At 44.8% G+C, this 25,230-nt stretch overlaps 1 protein-coding gene across 2 annotated transcripts in view; it reads right to left on the reverse strand.

Moving 5' to 3' along the window:
* The window catches only part of KIAA0319 (KIAA0319 ortholog), a 71,969-nt gene extending 47,134 nt beyond the window's left edge, over window positions 1-24,835 (reverse strand). The window contains exons 1-9 of one of the 2 annotated variants that reach the window (XM_068236983.1): window positions 24,708-24,835; window positions 21,209-21,326; window positions 10,587-11,296; window positions 10,293-10,479; window positions 6,250-6,351; window positions 6,036-6,133; window positions 1,153-1,240; window positions 356-445; window positions 148-280 (exon numbers count right to left, since the gene is read on the reverse strand). In XM_068236983.1, coding sequence (XP_068093084.1) covers window positions 148-280; window positions 356-445; window positions 1,153-1,240; window positions 6,036-6,133; window positions 6,250-6,351; window positions 10,293-10,479; window positions 10,587-11,296; window positions 21,209-21,257 — 1,457 coding nt within the window. In that variant the 5' untranslated portion in view covers window positions 21,258-21,326; window positions 24,708-24,835. Of the gene's footprint in view, window positions 1-147; window positions 281-355; window positions 449-1,152; window positions 1,241-6,035; window positions 6,134-6,249; window positions 6,352-10,292; window positions 10,480-10,586; window positions 11,297-21,208; window positions 21,327-24,707 lie in introns of both variants that reach the window. The other variant, XM_068236982.1, reaches the window with a different exon arrangement.
* Between the last annotated feature and the right edge of the window lie 395 nt (window positions 24,836-25,230).

The following is a 25,230-nucleotide window of genomic DNA, read 5'->3' on the forward strand; positions in this document are numbered from 1 at the left end:
TTCCTTTAAGAACAGATGAATACAACACTGATGGCTTAATTTAGACAAAGTATTCCCTGACTGGAGACATGAATGTGAAAAATATGGAAGAGGAGTTGTGTGAAAATTGGATTTACAGAGGATACAATGATGCTCTTACAGTCTTACCTATATGTGTAATTTCCAGGCTTCAGATCAGATAGATGCAACACTGGTTCTTCTCCAACTGTCTTCAGCTCATGTGAAGGTCCTCTGGTCTCTTCCCAGAGATATGCTACAATTTCATCATCATCACTGCTTTCTGGGATAGAAACATGAAGAACTGGATACTTTGAAAAAAAGAAATTGAGCATTTTACACATCTAACAATACTCACCACGTCCATCGATAGAAGCAGGAGCTGATGGCGATGAGACTTCTTGTGTCCTAGGAGACACAACTGCAACCGGCCACAGATTTATTCTGGCTGCTTGGAAAATAGAAACTGTCATTCAGGTTTGAAGAAACAGTGATTTAATGGGCATTAAAATGTACTACTGTTATAGCAGCATTTACATCACTTTTTTTTAAGGCAAAATCATCCTGAGGCCTGGGTCCACTGGAGCTTCCAGAAAGCATCGCTTTTCCCAGAAGCGTGAAATACTGTGTTTTTACAGCGCAATTGCAAATTGGTGGCTATAGATCCCTCAAGGAAAATTGTAAAATTGCTGTAGGATCCGCAATTGCAGTTTGGGGATGTCACAATCATGGCTTTGGAATCATCTGCATTAAGTTACATTAGCCTTTTGGAATCGCTGGCAAGCCCAAAGCGTGGCTAAAAGCGCTGCTGTGGGTCCCGAGTCTTCAAGAACAAAAAAAAAATTATTGATGCTAGTGATTGTTGACATTTCCTCATGGATATGGACAATTGAGGCAAAACTTGTCTCACCTCTAATAAGCAGTACTCTCTAATGTATACTCTAAAATAACTAACAAGAGCTTGTACTGGGTTTAATTCATCTAGTAGTAGTAGTTAGTAGTAGTTGAACCTGAAAGAAGTGTTCCCTGTGGTGATGGTGCAAAGTGAGAGCTTGTCATTGGATACAAACAGATGCATTCACAGATCATTATACAACACACTGTCCTCATATAACATGTATAGATGCACCAAGTTCACATACACATTGTTATTACCTGGCTGGACAGTAATATTAAGAAATCCTTCTCCGAAAGCATGTTTCCCAGACACAGTGACTCTAAGCATATACAGGCCTGCTGTAAGCTGGAAAAAAATGACAATACATAATAAATTAATATCACATATTTCAAGCCCTGAGATACCCCCTCACCTGCTACACCAAACATGGCAGAAGGCTGTGGCCAGAGCTTGGGCTTATTGGAGGAATGGCATCCCCCACATGGCTTGTAATTATCTTGGAATCCACCATAAAAAGTTAAAGAGGGACGTAACGTAATGATTATAATTGCTTTTATCTTACAATATTCATTTAAAATTACTGCGGAATGTTTTTGATGCGTGTTCAGAAGTGAGCAGAAAAAACAACAGGGAAAGAAGGCTGCATAATTAAACAGCCCAATATCACTGGGAGTGCAGAATTACATACCAATATACAGCAAGATACAGGAAGTATTTCTGATGCTGAATCCAGGATAATTAATGTAGTAGTAGGTATCCTGAAGAATGTATTACATTCTGCTATGTGTCATTGCAGTGTCTCTATAAGGTCAATATGTATTTTAATGGCAGCAGGATGGTCAGACATAATCTAATCATCCTCGGAACAGTACGGCCAACAAATACTGAGTTGTGAGCCTGGACAGGAGATTTGGTTAGGTGTACATGATACATGTACATGATAACATCCCAGCCAGGGGGCTATCTGCAAAGAGTTTGTATGTTCTCTCCGTGTCTGCGTGGGTTTCCTCCGGGCACTCCGGTTTCCTCCCACATTCCAAAAACATACGGATAAGTTAATTGGCTCCCCCTAAAAATTGGCCCTAGACTACAGTACGTACACTACATAATATAGACCTATGGCAATGGTAGGGATTAGATTGTGAGCTCCTTTGAGGGACAGTTAGTGACAAGATATATATATATATATATATATATATATATATATATATATATATATATATATATATATATACACTGTACAGCGCTGCATAATATGTCGGCGCTATATAAATACTAAATAATAATAATAATAATAATAACTGCTATGAAGGAGAGGTGGGAGGGGCAAGGAGAGAATGCTGGCATCAGAGCCAACAGTAGCCATGTAGACAAAAAAAAATCCATCTTCCTCAACCTTACAGGCACACAGGGGGAGATTTATTAAAGCATTACAGACAGTTTTTTCTTCTTAATCTGTTCTAACCAGCAGGGAGAACAGTTCTGCATGATAATAATAACCTTCTTAAATCCTAGGTAATAGTGGCAATTTAGCATGTATTTCTAGAGCTACACTACAGTTAAGAAAAGTGCAAATCCATCCCTAAACTGGCACAGAATAGGAAGTGCTTGATAGCCATTCTAAAGATGTAGAACTGCTGGTTAGAAATGATTGCAGCGTGCAGGCTAGACAGGATTTGTGTGGTGCTCCTTCCCAGCTGCTGAATTACTCCTCAGAGCCTGCTGCTATCAATACAGCAGGTGCGTTGGTTACCTCAGCAACAGCAATTCCCCTCACACACTGCACTGTCTGAGAGACCTTCCTAGCTCCTACTATCTTACAACAGTTTTAGAAGGAATCTGCACTATCTAATGATTTCTTAAGATGCCTGAGACAGTTGTGCATGGATTTCTAAAAACCTACTAATATTTTGTCTCAGACACGCTTGATAAATCTGGCCTTCAGTTTTGTAAGGAGACAGGTCAAAAGTCATTGCCAATTCACATGAAGACGGATTCAGCTATGGTAATATAATATACATGAGTATCTTAAAGAGGCAGTGCAACAGTATAGTAAAATGTAATATATAATTCAGGATACCCAATTTTACATTAACCAGCTGAGCGGTCTGGACGAGCTCAGCTCGTCCAACACCGCCAGCGGCTGCCGCTCAGGCCCTGCTGGGCCGATTTTAATGAAATAAAAAGCAGCACACGCAGCCGGCACTTTGCCAGCCGCGTGTGCTGCCTGATCGCCGCCGCTCTGCGGCGATTCACCGCGAGCAGCGGCGAAAGAGGGTCCCCCCAGCCGCCTGAGCCCAGCGTAGCCGGAACAAAAAGTTCCGGCCAGCGCTAAGGGCTGGATCGGAGGCGGCTGACGTCAGGACGTCGGCTGACGTCGATGACGTCACTCCGCTCGTCGCTATGGCGACGATATAAGCAAAACAAGGAAGGCCGCTCATTGCGGCCTTCCTTGTTTATTCTGGGCGCCGGAGGCGATCGGAAGATCGCCTCCGGAGCGCCCTCTAGTGGGCTTTCATGCAGCCAACTTTCAGTTGGCTGCATGAAATAGTTTTTTTTTTATTTAAAAAAAACCCTCCCGCAGCCACCCTGGCGATTTAATCAGAACGCCAGGGTGGTTAAATATCTCAGTTTAGCATCCGAAACACTTCTCATATGTATATATTGTTTTATATTGGTATGTAATTCCGCCCTCTCAATGATGTAACAGCATTCTGCCCCAGAGGAATCTGGGAGACCAGGTGTTGTTTCTGCTCATTTAAAGTACCCCTGAAGCGAGTTTTGAACAATGCACTTTTCATACTATTTTGTTTGTGGTGCTGTGGCATATGTTACAGCACCATCCTCCCCCTACAGCACCCCCTGTGGCCCCCGCTCTGCTCAGCTGTTATATTAGCCTGAGCAAAAACATCAAAGATGGGCAGGAAGGAAGTGGCAGTTCTTCCTCCTCTTTGCCCGTCCTTTGTTCTGCCGCCTCCACTTGTACCTTATAGTTCCTCATATCTATTACTGCACACAGCGCGCAGAGGAGCTGCGCAGTGTGCGGGCTTGTGGTAACTGAGGTCAAAACAATAGTGCTGTATTAATACACTATCGTTCTGACCTCAGTTACCACAAGCCCACACACTGTGCAGCTCCTCTGCGCACTGTGTGCAGTAACACATATGAGGAGCCAGAACTCATTGGAGTGTGTGAGGGGCTACAATGGTCCTAAAATCCCCCTTACTAAAATACTAAGGAAAACAAATCTTTGCTTTCTTAAAACAGAAAGAATTTGCTATAATTCAGGTTGGAGTGAGCTTGAGACGTCTCCCAGTGCATCACTGCTGAATATATGCAAATTAACCATTGTTGCCCTTAGAAGCTAAACACACCTCCAGAACCACTGGAATGCAATGATGTGTCAGCTTGTTAATTTGTACAGAGCCATAATAATCCAACATGCATACAGACTGTTTCGGATTGTTGATCCTCATTAGTGCATGGCATGGAATAATTTGGCTCTATGGAGTAGGGCTTGTAACACCGAGAGGTACAACCCAACCAGCAAGCTCATGGTGAACCATAATTCATTAGAGTGTGTAAGGGGCTACAATGGTCCTAAAAAACCCATGCATGTTGGATTATTATGGCTCTGTACAAATTAACAAGCTGACTTATCATTGCATTCCAGCGGTTCTGGAGGTGTGTTTCGCTTCTAAGGGCAACAATGGTTAATTTGCATATATTCAGCAGTGATGAACTGGGAGACATCTCAAGCTCACTCCAACCTGAATTATCGTAAAGTCTTTCTGTTTTAAGAAAGCAAACTTTTGTTTTTCTTAGTATTTTAGTAAGGGGGCTTTTAGGACCATTGTAGCCCCTCACACACTCCAATGAGTTCTGGTTCACCATGAGCTTGCTGGTTGGTCTGTACCTTTCGGTGTTACAAGCCCTACTCTATACTACTGCTGAGGATCAAACAATTCTTTCTGGTTTAAGAAAGCAAACTTTTGTTTTTTTACAAATGAGGAACTATAAGGTACAAGTGGAGGGGGTGGAACAAAGGACGGGCAGAGAGGAGGAAGAACTGCTTCTTCCTCACCACCCATCATCAACAGCTGAGCAGAATGGGGGCCACGGGGGTGCTGAAGGGGGAGGAGGTTGGTGCTGTGACACCACAACAGAAACTATATAAAAAGTACAGTGTTCGAAACCCAATTCAGGAGTACTTTAATAACAAACATTCCACAATGATGCACCTTGCCATCAGTAAAGATGCCACCTGTGGTAAATTTAAAGGAATACTATCGATTAACATGTTTTTTTTCAATTGAGATAGGAATTGTTTGGGAAGTGCTGCTAAGTATCTCTTTGTTTACTGTTATCAAAGTGCTTTCACACTTCACTGACGCCCAAACTGATAGACTAATTAATTATGATGGAAGGGGGGGATTCCCTCAAACTTCATCTGCTAACCCTGTCTGTGAGAAAGCTCTCACTGGCATCTGCCTCTGTCTCTGACTGAGCTGTCTGCAGAGAGCAGAGGAAATGTATCTTATGTGCAACATAAACATGTGTAATAGTGTGTGAAACCTCACACCAGAGGCTTTTCATATACAGTAACTCTGTAGTCTGACATGCAAAAACAGTGTAATATTGAAACTGAGATTCATCTTTGCAAATTACCCATTTAAATTAAAGCTTTTGCCTGTGATATTTAACATGAAAAGTAGTAAAATGTTTACACAGCTACTTAGACATTATTTGTACATAGTCATTTTAAAACACTTGGTTTGATGGTGTTCCTTTAAGAATGTAAATCTCAGGGAAGAAAGATTTTACAATGGGTAAACACTGACTAGATAATTTATAAAGTGAAATGATAAAAAATCACAATGAACATGCATCACAATGAACATGCCTGCATGGACTCCCAAAAGACTAAGAGGCTGAAAAATGAATAAATTAATGATTTATGCAAGATAAGTAACATATGTAAAGTTTACTGCATTTTGCTCCGTATGCTAGAACGCATGTATACTATTCATAGTATGAAAAAGGCAAATCTAGTGCATGGTTAACTGCAATGTATGGACATTACTGATCAAACAAACAAGCATTGCACTTTATATACTTGTCAATGAAAAATTTTGCTTACATTTGTCAGCACTGGTGACTTTGTGTTTCTCATTCTCAGTTCACCCTGGAATACTGCAGGTTGCTTTATCAGAAGCCATTCATATGTGTAAGGTATGTCTGCAACATAAAACAGCAATTAGTATAACCATAAAGGCAGGGCCTGTCAGTAAAGAAATGCTAAACACATAGATGAACACTAGATGTCAGTGCTATATGCCTGTTTAATAACTCACCCCCAGCCTGACCTGCAGGGCTCACAGATACATCAAGCTCAATTTCATGGGTTGGTAAGGACACTTCAATGCTGCCTGCTGTGAAGACGGTGAGCGGAGACACTATAAAGTAAAAAACACATTCAGAATGATTTCTGTTATTTATTGCAACCACACAACCTGCTGCACTGCAATATCTACAGCAGAAAACGAATCTACTGACTGAAGACCGGGGATGGAGTGCATCGAAATACAGTATTGCCAAAGACAGCATGATGCATTTAGCTCTATATAAAGTTCTATACTCACGCAGAGGAATCTAATTGTGTTAACCTAATGATCAGATCACATTTTACCCTGAGATGTATATCCAGGGTCCCAGTGCATGCGTCATTTCATGCAGTGCAAGCTTAAGGGGCAAATACACTCAGACGATTTTCTGGCCGACCGATCGATCCTGATCGATCGATTGATCGATGGCCGATTTCGATCGATTTCCATCAAACTGGCACGGTGGAAAATTTAGGTCGATCTGATGAGATTGCTTATCATTTTGCATTGGCCTTAATGGAAATCTGATGGCAAAAAAATGCCATCAGATCGAATTTCAATAGATTTCAAACTGAAATCTATTAGAATTCTATCCTGGTAAAAATTTTTCTAAAAACACATTAGATAGATCATCAGATGCATTTCTTATCTATCTGCTGCCAATTTGACGAGTGTATGGGCACCTTAACTCCTCTTGTACAAGCACAGACAATAAAGGTATTCGGTAATAGGTTGTACTTAAAGGTGTACCTTAAAGTTGTACCTTAAGTCAGTGTTTCCCAACCCTGTCCTCAAGGCCCACCAACAGTGCATGTTTTGTGGAAATCTCAGCTCTGCTGAGACACTAATCACCTCACCTGTGAATGTTTGTGGTTTTCTGCAAAACTTGTACTGTTGGTGGGCTTTGAGGACAGGGTTGGGGAAATTGGCCTTAAAGAGGCTCAGAGATGACATTAACTCAAGCTCTGATACTTAAAGGGGGCTCGTCCCGCCCCATAAACATGTCTAAGTCCCACACCGTCCTCCCGCGGTCTGCCGTTCAGCCGTGGTGATCTCTGTTATCAGCCTCAGTCGATGCCAGTCAGGGTCTACAGCAAATGCGCAGACCTCCTGTGCATGCGCAGTAAACCCAGGCTGACGTCACTGAGGCTGGTAACGGAGCTCGCCGCGGCTGAACGGCAGACTGCGGGAGGATGGCGTGGGACTTAGAAGTGTTTATGGGGCGAGAGGAGCCCCTGGTAAGTATCAGAGCTTGAGTTAATTTCATCTCTGACAGTAAGGTTCCCAGTTTAACTTACCTAGGGATTCTTCCAGCCCCCTGTAGTCATCCTTGTCCCTCGCCGTCTTTCCACTCTTCTCCCTTCAGCCACTACGCTCCTCTGAAATCTGTCCGGCTCAGCCAACCACGAGTTACTGCACATGTGCGCCTCAGGCACACTCCTCAGTCCCACCAGGAGCGATCAGCACATGCATAGTTGCAATTTCTTCTAAAGGCACAAACGCAGAATGCTAATGTAAACGGAAGTACAACCAAGGTGTATGCAGGGCCACATATGCAGTTTGCGTGGGGAAGAGAGGGCAGCGGCTGAAGGGAGAAGAGCAGAAAGACAGTGAGGGACTAGGAGGACTACAGGGGGCTGGAAGAAGCTCTAAGTAAATTAAGCTTAGGACTTTACTGTCACTTTATGTTCCCTTTAAAGCTAACATGAAGTGAGAGGCATAAGGAGGCTGCCATATTTATTTCCTTTTAAACAGTATCAGTTGCCTGACAGTTCTGTTGACCATTCTGGCTGCAGTAGCATCTGAATCAGACACCTGAAACAAGCATGTTGCTAATCTAGTCTGACTTCAGTCAGAAACATCTGATTTGCATGCTTGTTCAGTGTGTATGGCTAAAAGTACTAGAGGCAGAGGATCAGTAGGACATCCATGCAATTTGCATTGTTTAAAAGGAATATGTCAGCCTTCATTTCCATCTCGCTTTAGGTTCCATTTAACTAAAGCCTGGTACACACTGTGCATTTTGATTGGACAATTTTACCACCTCCATGCAGTATAAATTCCAGCAAATCTTGAATACTATGAACAGATTGTGTAGGTAAACTCTCATACTACATGGAGGTGGTAAAATTGGTCAGTGATTGGCCAATTAAAATTGCATGTGTGTATTGGGCTTTATTCTTTTAGGCTAAATCCACCAAGACACAGAAGGCAGACTGTAAATTTGCTGGCTGTGCGCCGCTTAGCAGCTGTTCCCATGTATCGGTGGAGTTCAGTGGGTTGCTGGAGGGCTGTACAACACTAATTTGGCAAAATGTAGGTGGGTGGTAAATCCATGCCAGAAATGTCCTGCAGTGAGTTTGAACTTTCAGGACTGCATTGCAAGACCTGGCCATGCAGTGGCGTAGCAATAGGGGGTGCAGAGGTAGCAAACGCATCGGGGCCCTTGGGCCAGAGGGGCCCTCCCTCAACAACAGTATTAGCTCTTTATTGGTCCTGTGCTGATAATAATCACTTCTAGAGATGCTTTGAATACCGGTAGTAGTAATCATTAACACACTGTTCCCCATCCCCTTATTGCACCTCTGACACTGTGGTTGTCCTTGATTGGTTTTGGTGCACCGTATCATTTGTTATGTATTTAGCACTTGGGGGGGCCCCATGTAAAACTTGCACCGGGGCCCATAGCTTCTTAGCTACGCCACTGTGGCCATGTGTGACGGTGAGGATATCCACACTTCTGTGTCCATGTAGCACACTTGTACACCAAGCCTTGCAGCTGAACTGTGCAGTAATTACGCTTCTCGTCTGTCACCTGTGGGTGAATTTGTTATTGTTTATATTTAATAGTGTTGTTGTTGTCCAAATAAAGACTATTTGATTATTCTCATATACATTTTTGGTCAGTGTGGTGCTGCTCCCTCAGGGTACTTTTTCTTTGTTTAGGGCTCGTTCACACTAGAAATCGCAAAACGCTAGCAATTACCGCTAGCGTTATGCGGACATGATTTTTCCACGATAAACACGGAAAAACCACTGGACAAATTAGCATTTTGGGAGTGATTGCAATTAGCGGTTCTATACATGCTAATCGCGATCGCTCCAGAATATCCGGCAAAACGCCTGCGATCGTGGCAGTAAGAACACTGCCATAGGCTACATTAGGACTAGCGTTTTTTAAAAACGCCAGTGGTTTGCGGTAAGCGGGAATCGCGTGATTCCCGCTTAGATGTGAATGGGGCCTAAATGTGTTGTTTCCTATATATGCAGTAAAGTGGCAATACATATAGTATTGAATGGGCAGATTGAACAAGAGTCACGTGTCTCTCTGATCAGAGAGAGATCTGTTGGTTGCCCATACACTAGAGGCCTATTCCTGATCAATTTCTGCATGAAATCTCTTGGCATTGGCCTTGAGAAACCAGCTCCGCTGCCCCGTCCCCCCAATTATTGTGCTCTCGTGGTGCCTGTGCATTCAAATCTCACCTGGTCCAGCTGCAGTGACTGTCCAGCTGCTCTGAGTCTCGTCCGCTGCTTCCACATGAGCTCCCCGGATGCTTGCAGCGTATAGCACATAGCCTGCAGCGATGGTGAAGCAGCAAATGAGCCCGGGAGCAGCTAGACAGTCGTGGTAGCTGGAGCAGGTGAGATTTGAATGCACGGGCACCAAGGGACACATTAACATTTGGGGAGGACAGTGGCCAGGGGGGACAGTCTGTTGTGTTCATTGCAATATCGTACACTGTAACCATCGCACAGCCAATCAACCACGTCAGCCTGAGATTTCCCAGCATGCTTGATTGATACACAGGACAAATTTTGGTACCGATTCTCTTCTGATTCGATAAAATTAGTGAAGCGGATGGTCGATGTAAAATCAATATATGTATGGCCACCTTTACATGGTAAGGATATACGTATGGGTCCTGTAGGTATCAGCAAGGTTATGCAGCTTTGCCCTTATGGTAAACAAGCAAAAAACATTGGGTGTTAATACAATTATTTGTACTCACAAGGAATTTGAGCAGTAGAAGTAGCCAGAATATTGTGGGCATTGGAAGGGTATGAAGGGGTAACAATGGCGGTGAGTTCTGTTACTTCCAGATGTTCTGGTTGGTCAGTTGAATGCTCTTTGCTTCTCTCCGTAACTTCAGGTAACGGTTTATCCACAGAAGTAGTATTGGGGTAAAGAGTTGGAATCTAAAAGTGTGACATAAAAATAGTCATGATGGATGCTAGCAGCATACTGCTAAGTAATAATATAGTTATCGTTATTTTATTGTCATACCAACATAAAAATACAATACCTCCCCACTGGCTTCTTTTGATCTCGGCAAGACTGTCTGTGCATTTATTGTAGTGGTTAGTTGGTAGAGATATGATGGTTCAGAAATGTTGTTGGAGACTACATCGCTCAGTATGGATTCCTCTTTTGGGTACTCTGCTGAATCATCATTACGTCGACCAACTTCGACAGCAGTGGCATTCTTGTCCACATCAGGCAGAAACCAACCTATGTAGTCCAAATTTGGTCTTTGGTCTTTTTCTTTTGAATTTAGGTGGAGAAAATCCAGCTGAGGTCCACCATAATCATATGTGTTGTCAGCCAGTTCATCTAGGCTGGGGTTCTTGAATAGAGAAGAGAGATCTTTAAGACTGACCATATCCTCCTCTGGATCACTCTGATCTTCAAGAGAGTATTTTCCATTAGGCACAAAATTATGAAAGAATGGTAAGGGCATGAATCTCTGTGAAGGCCTATGAACAAAAGTTAGGTATGACTGCATGTGCTCTAACTTTTGAGGCTCACAACTTTCTTGATGCTGGCAGTTCACAATATAACATTGTCTGCCCAATAGCCAGGCTAGGTCACAGCCTGAGCGGTTACAGCAAGCTATAATGCAGTCTGACATGGTCCTGGCATTTGGCACTCGAATAAGGTGTGTTTTTTGTAAGTTCGGAGATATAGCTGCATCGGCCAGGGAAGTTTCCTTTCGGCACTGGTCACACAAATATCCTGAAATTTCGAATGAAAAGTAGAAAGTGGGGTTAAATAAAGAGAAAAACAGTTTATCGGAGTCAAAATAAATAAAAAGAAAATAAAACATGCTTTATATTATGTGACAAATCAACGTTTATTCGTCCTAAAAAAGTAGTTAGAGCCTTATAAAATATTCCCTGTCGCCACTATTAAAAGTGACAGCAGAGGGAAAGGCTTGGTTTATAAGAAGATCAGGGGAGCCAGGGGTTAATACAGTTCCTCTCCCTGGTCAAATGCTAACAAACCCTGACTCTTTGGTAGCTTCTAATTACAGCTTTTCTCACCTCCGTGTGAAAGTGTTTCTCCAGCATCCCTGGAATGGTTATAGCTCATCCATCAGAGATTAGATGGACAGAAGCTAATAAACCGCCCCTTCCTCCAGACTTCTAGGAACCGACCACAGCAGGGGGTTCTCTCAGGGTTACCTCAGCTGAAGGATCAAAGAGAATCCTTCTCGCAGCTGACCTTCCTGTGATCTCACAAATATGAAATCCATCTTTTGTCATAAAGATGACTTTCCAAATAGGCAACGGCTTTTAGAACCCGCTTATTCTGAAATTCGGAACCAACCACATGATTGGATGTTTCTGAATTCAAGGTAGGCCCTGCCAAAGCAGAGATATGCATTTTGGGGTCACCGTTCACCCTAAACCCCCCAAGTTTGGTATCAACGTTCTTGATAAATTCTGACAAACCTAAAAATGTTATTAGATTTAACACAACTTGTATGGTTTGCAGATAAGCACACTTATCATGATTCAGGTAAATTCTTGGTTCTATGAGAGGGGGCATTGCCTTATTCAAATTGCAAGGCTGGACTTGTATGTGTCATAACTCCTCCCACCTACAGTGAGGAACAAAACTGACATGATCCAAAAAGTCCAGGGTCCTTTACCTTCAATCTGATGCCTAGTAACATCCTGGCAGCCCGCAAGGACGCGGGCAAACCCTCCCTCTTGGAACTTCCTAACAAAGGCCTGTTGGCCGCATGGCAACCGCCATTTTGGGACTTTCGCCAAAGACTTGCGATTGCCGCATGGACTACCAATAACGGTATTTGAACTGTATATTAAGACATTCTGTTCTCTTTTCCTCTCTTCTCTCTGTAAATCAATCTGTTCTAAAATAAGCTGTGTGTATGTAGTTTAGAAATAAACTAACGATTTTATCGTTCAGTTGTGTGCCTTTTCTGGTCATCTGATTGCTGCTATAACGAATCTGCCCTCTGAAGAGTCAGTCATACTACCGCATTGTTTTATGATTTGCTTATGATTGTTGATTTGCTAGCTAGGTTGTAAATAACCGTTTCTTCCTTCTAGGATTAGCTAGTACCAGATTTCCTGTGCAAAATCGATAACTTCGTTTCTCGATTATAAATACAATTCGAGATTGCATCATATAGGGACCCAGTAACCTTTCTTTAACGTCACATTGCTCACAGTCTTTAAGCCGTCGGAAGTGATTATTCCCCGAACGGTGACTTGAGCGTGTTGAACGTGATTGGGCTGGCTACCGTATTATGATAGCGGGAGTCTCTTTCCTCCCTGAACTTGAGAGAGTGGTGGCAGTTTACTTTATTTACCCGATTTCCAGCGCGAAATCGATATTTTTAGTTTACCGATTGTATATACAATCAGAATTGCACATGTATGGGCACCTCCAACCAATCTTAACCGTTTACTACGCACACAGTGAATTTGCCTCCAGCAGTCTCTAGTGCATGAGACCTGCATGGCAACAGTGGCCTAGTAATATGGGATTGGTGGATGTTTGTCCCATTACATATTGTCGGCAGCTGCACGACCAATCTTTATTGTCAGTCTGTTCACCGTACTTCCTGCGTATGCTAACGGGAGCAGATTAGACGGGATTGGCACGCTCTGTCGCCCTTTTCTTTCTTCCCTCTGACGATCCAGCAACCGGTCTCGTTGTCCGTCTGCGCCCGTACTTCCTGCGTACGCTAACGGGAGCAGGTCTCGACGGGATCGCGGGGCTGGATTGTCACATTGGTGGGCAGTGGTGGTGATAGCACACCCCAAAACCAGGCATAGCCAGCTTTTGGGAAATCAGAGCGCAAAGATCTGACAAACTCAGTCTTTGCAACCAGAACAATAAGACAGTGGTCATTAAGTATCCTGTCTTGCAGAACCGAAGTTCTGGGCACAAAACGGTACACATTGATAGCAATAGATTGGTCTACATTTCCTAACTTTTTCTTTGCTATATCCTACTCTTTCTTGTACTCTTCTCTTCTGAATGTCTGATTCAGTTCAGTTTCACCAAAATTGGTCAGTTCCTGACGTGCAAGCCCTCTGCGAATCGCACGGCATTGCTGCTTGCAGCACAGACAAGGCTGAGCTGGTGGCATAACCCCAGAGATGGAATCCTTGTCGCCACCTTGCTTAATGCCTCCATACACCGCAGTCCTGATACCCCCGGAGTGGTTGGCAAACCTGACCGGCGAGGATCTGCGCATGTACCAGGAGTTCCGAGAACGGATGCTCCAGCGTGAAGCAGAGCACCAAGCGCGCCGGCGCCAGTGGGATCTCCAGATCGAAGAGCTACGGCTCCAGCGTGAATTGGAGTTGGCCCAGCTAACCCAATCAAATCAGCACTCTTCACTATGTGTTTCGGTGGAGAGATGCGAACCTCTACCCGTGACCCACACAGCAAAACTTCCTGCCATGGAAGAGGGCACGGAACGAGACTTTCCTGTGCGCACCTCTGAGAGGGCGTACCATCAGGTTCCTGTACCTGACAGCCAGAGAACCCTGGTGCTGGACAGTCACAGAACACTGTCCCAAGACTTGGAAGGAGGTAAGCCTACTGCATTTGCTCCTCCTGGTCCAGTGAGCTTTGTGCCACTGAGACCTGCAGCTGCTGCTATTGCTGCACCCCAGTCTGACACACCTGCCATTCGCATGTGTAATCTTTGTGGCTCGACCGGCCACATAAAGTTCTTCTGTCCCAAGAGGAAGAGAACGACCGTCCCTAGCCCGAAGATGGTTAGCAACCCTGATCCGTCACCTGCATCACCCTCTGCACAGCCTGTCAGCGTGTCAGAGATGCTCTACGGTTCCGGAAATCTTCACAGTGCTCCAGTGGACGACCAGATCATCTTTTGCTCCAGTGCTCCAGAAGCAGATGTTTCCTTGGTCTGTTCCGACCTTGCCACAGAGGAAGATATTCTCCCACAAAAGCTCCTCACCCTGACTGAAGTCAGGCCCAACCACCACAACCCTGCTATCCCAGGTCCCGAGAAGGCCGGATGGTGGGTGGGTTTTCCAGAGCGGGCTGTTGCTGAGTTTCCCTCTCCTCCTGTGCTTGGCACTGATCTAGGCACGCTTGTGTGCCCTTCGGAATTTTCTGCTGATATGCAGGAGTTCCCAGCAGGACTCCCTGACCACCAGGTACTGTACAAGCCTATGGGAAAACAGGGAGATGTCAACCCCTTACCTGCTATTGCTACTGTACCTAACGCCACTGGGCGGGAGGTACCCTCAGATTTATATGTACAAGCAACTGACTGTCTTTTATCTCTTTCTGCACCTGTTATTACTAATGAAATTGCATGTGTCAGTGATAATTGTGATAGAAACGCTGTACATTCTTTGGCCATTACATGCTCTATGGCCAGCCACATGAACTCAGAGCTGACAGCAGGGATTCCCTCTGACAATTCTGACTTTCAGGCGGGTGACACTCATGCTAAAAATGACATGTCATGTTATGCAAATGCTGTTGATAATGTTGTGCATGTTTGTGAGAGTACGCTGGGTGACGCCTTCAGTGTCACCGGTAGTCTGGGCTCAGGACTATCTGGAGGAGTCTTGACTTCCCCTGATATCTCTGATCCCCAGGCCAATGTCAATATGGACATGATTTTGATTAACCCAAAAGGTGATGTTTACTGTGGTGAGCCTGTGCAGACAGACACATACAGTACTGTTGGTAACCTGAGCTCAGAGCCTGCAGGCATTCCTGTCAGCTCTGACCCCAGAGAGTTAGATTTTCAGCAGCTGACCTCAGATCACACTAGGCAGCTGGCTGAGACTTGTAGTCTCGCATCCGTGAGGATACTACAGAGCGACTCCAACCTGCGTGCGCTTCGTGGCCAGACCGCTAAGCCGCCAGCAGTGGAAGCTCCACTACAGGTGTACAGGGAGAATGGTAACTACTCCAGTGAACCCATTCCCCATGTAACTGACACCCCAGGTGAAAGCACGGTCCATGTGGATCTGTTAGAAGCCCAGTCAGATAGAACGCAGTTAGTTCTGGGAGAGCACGGCCAATTAGAACAGGAAGACACAGGTCCCCTGCTAGGCTTGATAGCTCCCACACGAGAATTGGCGGATGATGTGAAAGTCACCCCCCACCTCTCGTACTCCCCGAAGGCCTCGCTGAAGCGCACTGCGCCCCCACCGCGAAATCTTCGCAGCAACCCTGGGCAGGATACAGCAGTTTACAGAAGGGACCCGGGGACTCACAAGCCCTTATGGCAGATCCCCTACAGCGCCTCTCCGGAGGTGCAAGCAAAAGTGAAGATGAAGTATGAAGAGATGTTACAAATGGCTGTCCTCCGCAAATCCTCTAGCTCACAGACCACCAGGTTCTGTGAGGCCTATAGGATGCCGGACGACATCCCAGTAACTGTTGCGTATCCCATGACTCCCCTCGGTGATCTGTTGGATTGGCTGGCATCCGCCAACTACCCAACGATCATGGATCGGAGCAACGGATACTGGCAGATTCCAACCGTGCCAGAGGCGCGCCTGGAATCCACATTCACCCTGCCCTTGGACTTAAACGCCTCGATGCGGATGTCTTTTGGTAGGAGGAATACCCCAGCCACCTTCCAACAGGCCTGGAACGACCTGTTGAAGGGCAAACACGGTTGTACAGTCACGTACCCGGATGACATCCCTGTGTTCTGCCCGACATGGGAGCAACACTGCGATCACTCGTCCCTGGTACTAGGACAGCTGTCAGCTAACACTCTGACCGTTGAACCAGACGCAGATCAGATTGTCATGACAGAGGTACAGGCCTCTCTGGGAACAGCGGGATACTACAGGATGTTTGCTAAGCCCTGTAGCCTCCTGACTAACCCACTGACCAATGCCATGGGTAAAAGGCAACCCCCCAAGGTCAGGCGCAACCCAGCCTTTCGGATGTGGCGTACCAGACCCAGCAGACAGTGGATTGCTTTACTCAGAGTCTTGTTGACTCCTCCCCAGCGAATCTCTTAAAAGGGGGAGGTGTGACGAATCAACGTTTATTCGTCCTAAAAAAGTAGTTAGAGCCTTATAAAATATTCCCTTTCGCCACTATTAAAAGTGACAGCAGAGGGAAAGGCTTGGTTTATAAGAAGATCAGGGGAGCCAGGGGTTAATACAGTTTCTCTCCCTGGTCAAATGCTAACAAACCCTGGCTCTTTGGTAGCTTCTAATTACAGCTTTTCTCACCTCCGTGTGAAAGTGTTTCTCCAGCATCCCTGGAATGGTTATAGCTCATCCATCAGAGATTAGATGGACAGAAGCTAATAAACCGCCCCTTCCTCCAGACTTCTAGGAACCGACCACAGCAGGGGGTTCTCTCAGGGTTACCTCAGCTGAAGGATCAAAGAGAATCCTTCTCGCAGCTGACCTTCCTGTGATCTCACAAATATGAAATCCATCTTTTGTCATAAAGATGACTTTCCAAATAGGCAACGGCTTTTAGAACCCGCTTATTCTGAAATTCGGAACCAACCACATGATTGGATGTTTCTGAATTCAAGGTAGGCCCTGCCAAAGCAGAGATATGCATTTTGGGGTCACCGTTCACCCTAAACCCCCCAAGTTTGGTATCAACGTTCTTGATAAATTCTGACAAACCTAAAAATGTTATTAGATTTAACACAACTTGTATGGTTTGCAGATAAGCACACTTATCATGATTCAGGTAAATTCTTGGTTCTATGAGAGGGGGCATTGCCTTATTCAAATTGCAAGGCTGGACTTGTATGTGTCATAACTCCTCCCACCTACAGTGAGGAACAAAACTGACATGATCCAAAAAGTCCAGGGTCCTTTACCTTCAATCTGATGCCTAGTAACATCCTGGCAGCCCGCAAGGACGCGGGCAAACCCTCCCTCTTGGAACTTCCTAACAAAGGCCTGTTGGCCGCATGGCAACCGCCATTTTGGGACTTTCGCCAAAGACTTGCGATTGCCGCATGGACTACCAATAACGGTATTTGAACTGTATATTAAGACATTCTGTTCTCTTTTCCTCTCTTCTCTCTGTAAATCAATCTGTTCTAAAATAAGCTGTGTGTATGTAGTTTAGAAATAAACTAACGATTTTATCGTTCAGTTGTGTGCCTTTTCTGGTCATCTGATTGCTGCTATAACGAATCTGCCCTCTGAAGAGTCAGTCATACTACCGCATTGTTTTATGATTTGCTTATGATTGTTGATTTGCTAGCTAGGTTGTAAATAACCGTTTCTTCCTTCTAGGATTAGCTAGTACCAGATTTCCTGTGCGAAATCGATAACTTCGTTTCTCGATTATAAATACAATTCGAGATTGCATCATATAGGGACCCAGTAACCTTTCTTTAACGTCACATTGCTCACAGTCTTTAAGCCGTCGGAAGTGATTATTCCCCGAACGGTGACTTGAGCGTGTTGAACGTGATTGGGCTGGCTACCGTATTATGATAGCGGGAGTCTCTTTCCTCCCTGAACTTGAGAGAGTGGTGGCAGTTTACTTTATTTACCCGATTTCCAGCGCGAAATCGATATTTTTAGTTTACCGATTGTATATACAATCAGAATTGCACATGTATGGGCACCTCCAACCAATCTTAACCGTTTACTACGCACACAGTGAATTTGCCTCCAGCAGTCTCTAGTGCATGAGACCTGCATGGCAACAGTGGCCTAGTAATATGGGATTGGTGGATGTTTGTCCCATTACATATTGTCGGCAGCTGCGCGACCAATCTTTATTGTCAGTCTGTTCACCGTACTTCCTGCGTATGCTAACGGGAGCAGATTAGACGGGATTGGCACGCTCTGTCGCCCTTTTCTTTCTTCCCTCTGACGATCCAGCAACCGGTCTCGTTGTCCGTCTGCGCCCGTACTTCCTGCGTACGCTAACGGGAGCAGGTCTCGACGGGATCGCGGGGCTGGATTGTCACATTCGTACGCTAACGGGAGCAGATCTCGACGGGATCGCGGGGCTGGATTGTCACATATTATACTTAAGCCTAACCATCTAAGTGTAGAATGTTTTAGGCTGGTTTCACAGTGGGATGTTACAGGTGCACGTTAGAGCAGCCTGTAACGCACCTCACCGCACAGCAATGAAAAATCAATGGGCTGTTCACAGTGCCCACGTTGCGTTACGCTGCGCCATGATATATGTGCCCACGTTGTGTAACGCTGCGCCATGATATAACGTACTGCATGCAGTACTTTGTAAGCGGCAGAGCCGCGTTAGACTGTTTGCACATGCTCAGTAACCTTGGGGAGGAGCGGAGAGCGGCCAGGCACATGGCTAATTAATATTCACTGCACTCAGTGACGTGCAGTGTTTACTTCCTGGAGCGGTCGCTCTGTACGGCGATTGGCCGGCGGGACCACGTGATGCCGCATGCGTCCAAGAGTGCGCATCACGGACGCCAGAGTGAGCTGCACAACGCGGCTCACTCTGACGTCCAAAGCAGAGAGCACCAGGTGTTGCGTTAGGGGCACGTTGTGCGACCATAACGTCCCCTAAAAAGCAACGTCCTGGTGTGAAACCAGCCTTACTAATCTGTCCTAAATACCTAACAAGTCCAGTGCTTTCTATACATATATAACATTCCTGCAACCCCACTAAATGACTCTGGGTCCACCATATCATTTTTTTATTACAGAAAATCAGAGTATTTCAAATGTAAAGGGGTACTTTGGTCATTTTTTAAATATCTATAGATAACAGTTGGCCAATCAAATGTTTTTTTCAACTGGTTTAGACAACTATCTGATGTATGCAGATTTTCTCCAAACATTGCTAGCTGATTGGAATGCCTTATCTGGTGACATTAGTTCCTTCATGGTAAAATTGCACTAGTGGTGTCTGTGCACAGGCTCCTAGCCATCCAATGCAGGGAACAGGCAGAAGTCACATGTGAGGGTTGGACAGTAGTTGTGTCTGTTTCTCTTTGCGGCTAAGGAGATCCCTGTTGCTATCAGTGGAGAGCACTTCTGAGGCGGTAAAGCTGTATATACTTTACAGCAGGTGCAAACCCAGGATTTTCAAGGGGGGGGGGGGGGGGGGGGGGCTGAAAGGTCTCCCTCAGCCACGCACAGTACAGTATAATAATATTGTATAATATTGTAGGACATCATCCTGGGTACACATAATGCAATTTCCCGTCCAACTGACAGGATCTCTTATTTACTAAATTATTTCCTACATTCCTGAATTATTTCCTAAATGTCTGTTCTGCTCCTGATCGACAACGGGATTGATCAGAAGCAGTTTGGATACAGATAATAATGAGGACAGCCGTCATTGGTAATTAAGGGGAAAGTGAAGCATTCACATAGCAGGGCAAAGGGCTGTGCTCATACTTGACTATGTTAAGTTCCCCAGAGCTGCTCCATGCTCTGTACATATGCTGCTGATGCTTCATCCAAAGTCAACTGTAGCAGGGAAAGAAAGGGGCAGTGCTGTGAGCTGCAGGATACCTGCAGATATTCTGGTGTCTCATCTTGTGCCTGTCCTCAGACACTGCACCGGCCCTGGTCTGCGGGGGGATTCTGGGCAGCTGTAATCCCCCCCTGCGTTTGCCTATGTTTACAGTACACTTGAAAATCCAAGTCTAGCACAAAAGCCCCTCTCAGGTTTAGATATAGTGGGAGAAGATACAGTATAAAAACAACTGTCATGTTGTTACTGCAGTGTGAGCACCCAATGGGAGAGAATGCCTCTCTGCCCCCACTTACCCCCTAGGTTTCTCTGAGAGCACTGTAGGTCTCTGAAATAGACCTTAATTTTCTTCACTCAGAAAAGGGAAATTGATAACTTGTTTCTCTTGGAAGATTTATGCTACACCCTTTCAGGATGAGGAGGAAATTGTTTTTAAAACATATAGGGGTTGATTCACTATAACAAATAGCGTGTCTTATCAGAGTTACCATGCCTTATCGGAGTTAGCATACCTTATCAGAGTAGCATAGCGAGCACTACGAACTTATGCCTGCTAATTGGCAATGACGAGAGCTCCACTCGCCCTGCCCTGAGCCCCTGGAGGTCCATTCACTTTAAAGGACATTATCCCTACACTTTGATTGGCCCAATAGGCTGCCTGTCACTTGAGAGCAAGCTTGACAGGCAGCTTATTGGGCAAATCAAAGTACGTGGATAATGTCCTTTAAAGTGATTGGACCCGCAGGGGCTCAGGGAAGGAGGAGTGGAGCTCTCGTCATTGCCAATTAGCAGGCATAAGTTCATAGTGCTCTGAAAAGGCATGTTAACTCTGATAAGGCATGCTAACTCTGATAAAGCATGTTTACTGTGATAAGGCACGCTATTTGTTATAGCGAATCAACCCCATGGCAAGCCCAGATAGATATATTGTAAATACTGGAGGGCTTCTGACTTTTTCTAAGTATATTAAAAGCCTGATTAAAACATAAGGTAATTGCAATAATTCAGCTTTAAGTGAGCAACTGTGGTTCCCCATGGTGCATCACTCCTGGATAAGCAAATCATCTCTTTAACCTTTTTTTCTACCCTGTCTAAAGCTAACATAAAAGTATTGGCTAGTGTTGGCATTCAGGCATGCTACGGACAAAAAACAATGGTGATTTTGGCTTCATTGTACTGCATATGAAACAGAATTTGTCTTACCAGTAATAGCACACAGCCAGAAAACCAAGGAGCACAGGCACAGAGTCATGATGCTGCTTTATGTCACTGTGAGCTCAGTAAACACCTTGGAGGAATTATCGCTATTCAATCATTAAGCCTGTGAAAGAAAACAACTGTTATGCTAAAAAATGAAAAAAAAAAAATGTAAGTTATCAGCACAGTTGAGTAAAGATATTCTAAAATGCCCATTTTAAAAGTGTATCCCTCTGGGGTACATTTACAAATCGTGACTCTGAAACAACCCCTCCTCCCAAAACACACACACACACACACACCAGTATAAAGTATGACTAAAATACTGCCTGCTATAAATGGTTGGGCTGTACTGGATAGAAAGATTAAAGGACAACTGAAACAAGGAATGTGGAGGCTGCCATATTTATTTCGCTTTAAACAATACCAGTTGCCTGGCTAGTCTGCTGATCCTCTAGAAGCCTTTAACCCCCTTGGCGGTATGAAAAATACCGCCAGGGGGCAGCGCAGCAGTTTTTTTTTTTTTTTTTAAATCATGTAGCGAGCCCAGGGCTCGCTACATGATAGCCGCTGCTCAGCGGCATCCCCCCAGCCCCGCCGATCGCCTCCGGCGATAAACGATCAGGAAATCCCGTTCAAAGAACGGGATTTCCTGGAGGGCTTCCCCCGTCGCCATGGCGACGGGGCGGGATGACGTCGCCGACGTCATTGGGAGACCCGATCCACCCCTTGTCGCTGCCTGGCACTGATTGGCCAGGCAGCGCAGGGGTCTGGGGGGGGGGCCGCGCGCCGCACCTGATAGCGGCGATCGGGTGCGCGGCGGCGGCGATCAGGGTGCTGGCGCAGCTAGCAAAGTGCTAGCTGCGTCCAGCAAAAAAAAAATTATGAAAATCGGCCCAGCAGGGCCTGAGCGGCACCCTCCGGCGGCTTACCCCGTGTCACACACGGGGTTACCGCTAAGGAGGTTAATACTGTTAGGCATAGACCCTGAACAAACATGCAGTAGATCAGGTGTTTCTGACATTATTGTCAGATCTGACATTAGCTGCATGCTTGTTTCTGATGTTATTCAGACACATCTGCAACCAAATATATCAGCAGGGCTGCCAGGAAACTGGTATTGTTTAAGGGCTTATTCACACTATGAGTGTTTCCATTTTTTTTTTAAAGCGCTGGTGATTTTTAGAAATCGCCCCAAAAGCGCTTCTGCAATGATTTGCTATGAGAGTGTTCACATGTGCGTTTTTCGATTTTACTAAAATCGCAAACGCGCTACAAGTACCATATTCTGAGCGCTTTGGCTCAATGGAAGGTATAGGGAAATCGCAAAGCGCTTGAAAAGGGGCTTTGTATTGCAATTTCCCGACTGTTTTTATGAATAAATACATTGTATTTATTCATTTCCTGGTCAAAGAGTTCACTTCCTGACTGATGTCAGGAAGTGAAAAAACGAATCGCTCAGCAAAAGCACTTACAAAAGCGCTTTTCTAACAGCAAAGCACAGGGAAAAGCGCTTTTAAAAACTCTCAATAAATCGCTCAGCACTTGCCATAGTGCTGGCGATTTATAATGTGAACAAGGCCTTAAAGTAAATAAATATGTCTCCATATTCTTCTCACTACAGTTGTCTTTTACTCTGTTCACACTGGTCCAGATTTAATTTAGAACTGTCTGAGACGTTTTAAGAAGGTGTAATTTCTTTCTAAATCTGTACTAAAACAGGAAGAGATGGGTAGAATTCTCAGAACTGATGCAGAGTGTGAGATAATCATCTGAGGGCTGGTGCACACCGAGCGGGTTTTTCGGCGTTTTTGCATCCGCTTGCGGCTGCGCTTGGTCAATGTATCTCAATGAGCTGGTTCACACCAGAGCGGGAGGCGTTTTGCTGAAACGCATACTCGCGGGGTGAGGCATTTTTTGGATTGCGGAGACGTTTCTGCCTCCAATGTAAAGTACAGGAAAAACGCAAACCACTCTGAAAAACTGCAGTTCAGAGCGGTTTTGCAGGCGTTTTGTTACAGAAGCTGTTCAGTAACAGCTTTACTGTAACAATATATGAAATCTACTACACCAAAAACGCTTCACAAAAACGCAAAATGCTAGGTGAAACGCTACAGAAAAATAAGAAAAAGCGCTTCAAAATCTGCTAGCATTTTGCGGAACTGTGAGGTAAAATGTATTGTGGCAGCTTTAGCACAGATAAAGGGGATTCACAAAAGTATTTTAATGGGAAAACAGCAGCAGTCAGAGCACTTCTTAGGGTAGATTGGACTGAATGATGTCAGTTTCCCCATCTCATAGTATAGCAACGGTCTGAGCTTTACAAGGAAGAGATGTGACTGACAGCTGTGGAAATCATTAATTTGGGACAACAGAGTGGTTGGCATTCTTGCAATTGAAAGCACCCCTGGACTTAGGCCTCTTTTCCACGGACTGTTGAGCGGTGTGCTCAGCAAGTAGTTACCAGTCAGCAGTGAGCAGTTGTGAGAGTTCGAGAAGCATTTCACTGTCTATCAACAGTCCGTGGAAAAGAGGCCTTACTGCGCATGCACAGCCCCATCCATCCATGCCATCGATCGTGCTCCTGTTGTCAGCAGCATTTTGCGCATGCGTGGTTTATTCATTTGAGAACCACACATGCACAGAACACACCCGGGGATGAAATCGCTATCATGGGCACAAGTGAACAGGGCCGGGCGTAGGCAGTAGACACAACAGAAGCTCCAGTGACAGATATTTATGAGCCGGTAGTGGCACAACGGAGGGAACCAAGGGGACACCAAGGGACCAAACACTTTATAGGGGACTAGAAGAAACCCCATGTCGGTAAAAATTCATTTTTTGGGGCAGCTCCAAGAGCGCTATATGTGAGTAGGATTGCAGTTTAGAAATTGCAAAGTGTGTTCCTTGGTGGTCCAGTGAGTGATGTGAATTGTTCAAAGAGCTCTGTAAAAAGTCTCAACACCAATTACAATCGTATGTATCAGTTTACTAAATCATTGATCACAAGGATATATATCTATTTTTTTTTATGAGCATACACATCAAGAGTTTACTAGTGACATTTAACATCTGCCAAAATGGCTGACATGTTTAACCTATTCCCTTTTAATATTAACATCCCTTTTAATATTAACACATAGCATAAAAAATAGTTCTTAAACAAACATTTTGCAATATTTCTGTATGACATCTCATTTTATTAAGTCTAATAAACTTCGTAAGTGTATCAGCCTTTCCGTTAACATTGATAGCATTTGTCAACCTGACCAACATACAAACACAATATTACGAACGGCGCTGATGTGACAGTACATGCATTGCAACACTTGCTATCTGTAATGGAGCTAGTCCCCAAGAGGGACATAACACTACTGTGCTGGCAGCATGATTGTGCAGTTTCTGGCCCTTAGCTAATACAGATTCATCAATGATTTCTCATTAGATGGACATAACCAGTGATTTCTCTGACAAGAAAAGAAATGCAGAAGCCATTGTTTCCTACCTCTCATGCGGAAAGCTGGGAGTAGATGCTGGCTGTTTATAGATACACATCTCGGCTCGCCTGACGTCTTCCTCTCAATGCCTGTCACAGATGGAGTGAAGGTGAGGGGAGTGGTGGAGCTGCTGATGCTGCAGGGGGTGGGAAGCACAACTGATACAGATAGGCTGTGTGGATGAGGAGCGCTGCATGGTTCCTGTGTGCTGCTTATTATGTGTGTGAGAGAGAGAGGATGCTAAAGAAGGCACTCGCTTCTGATTTTATTTTACTGTTGTAGTCAGAATTTGATCTCTGCTCTACAGCAGGACTTAACATACACATTCATGATATTTAGATGGTTTCAGAAATCATTTTGGATACATCCCGGTTTTCTTCAGCATAATTTACATTACAGTTAGTACAGACAATGCTGGGTAGAGTAACAGTAATATTCCACCTTGTTATTCCAGATAATTGGAATTCCTCCCATTCTTACTCCGGTGTATTGCACACAATATGGAATGTCAGTGTATTCTGAATGTAATTT

Source organism: Hyperolius riggenbachi, chromosome 5, assembly GCF_040937935.1.
Source record: "Hyperolius riggenbachi isolate aHypRig1 chromosome 5, aHypRig1.pri, whole genome shotgun sequence".
Lineage (NCBI taxonomy): Eukaryota > Metazoa > Chordata > Amphibia > Anura > Hyperoliidae > Hyperolius > Hyperolius riggenbachi.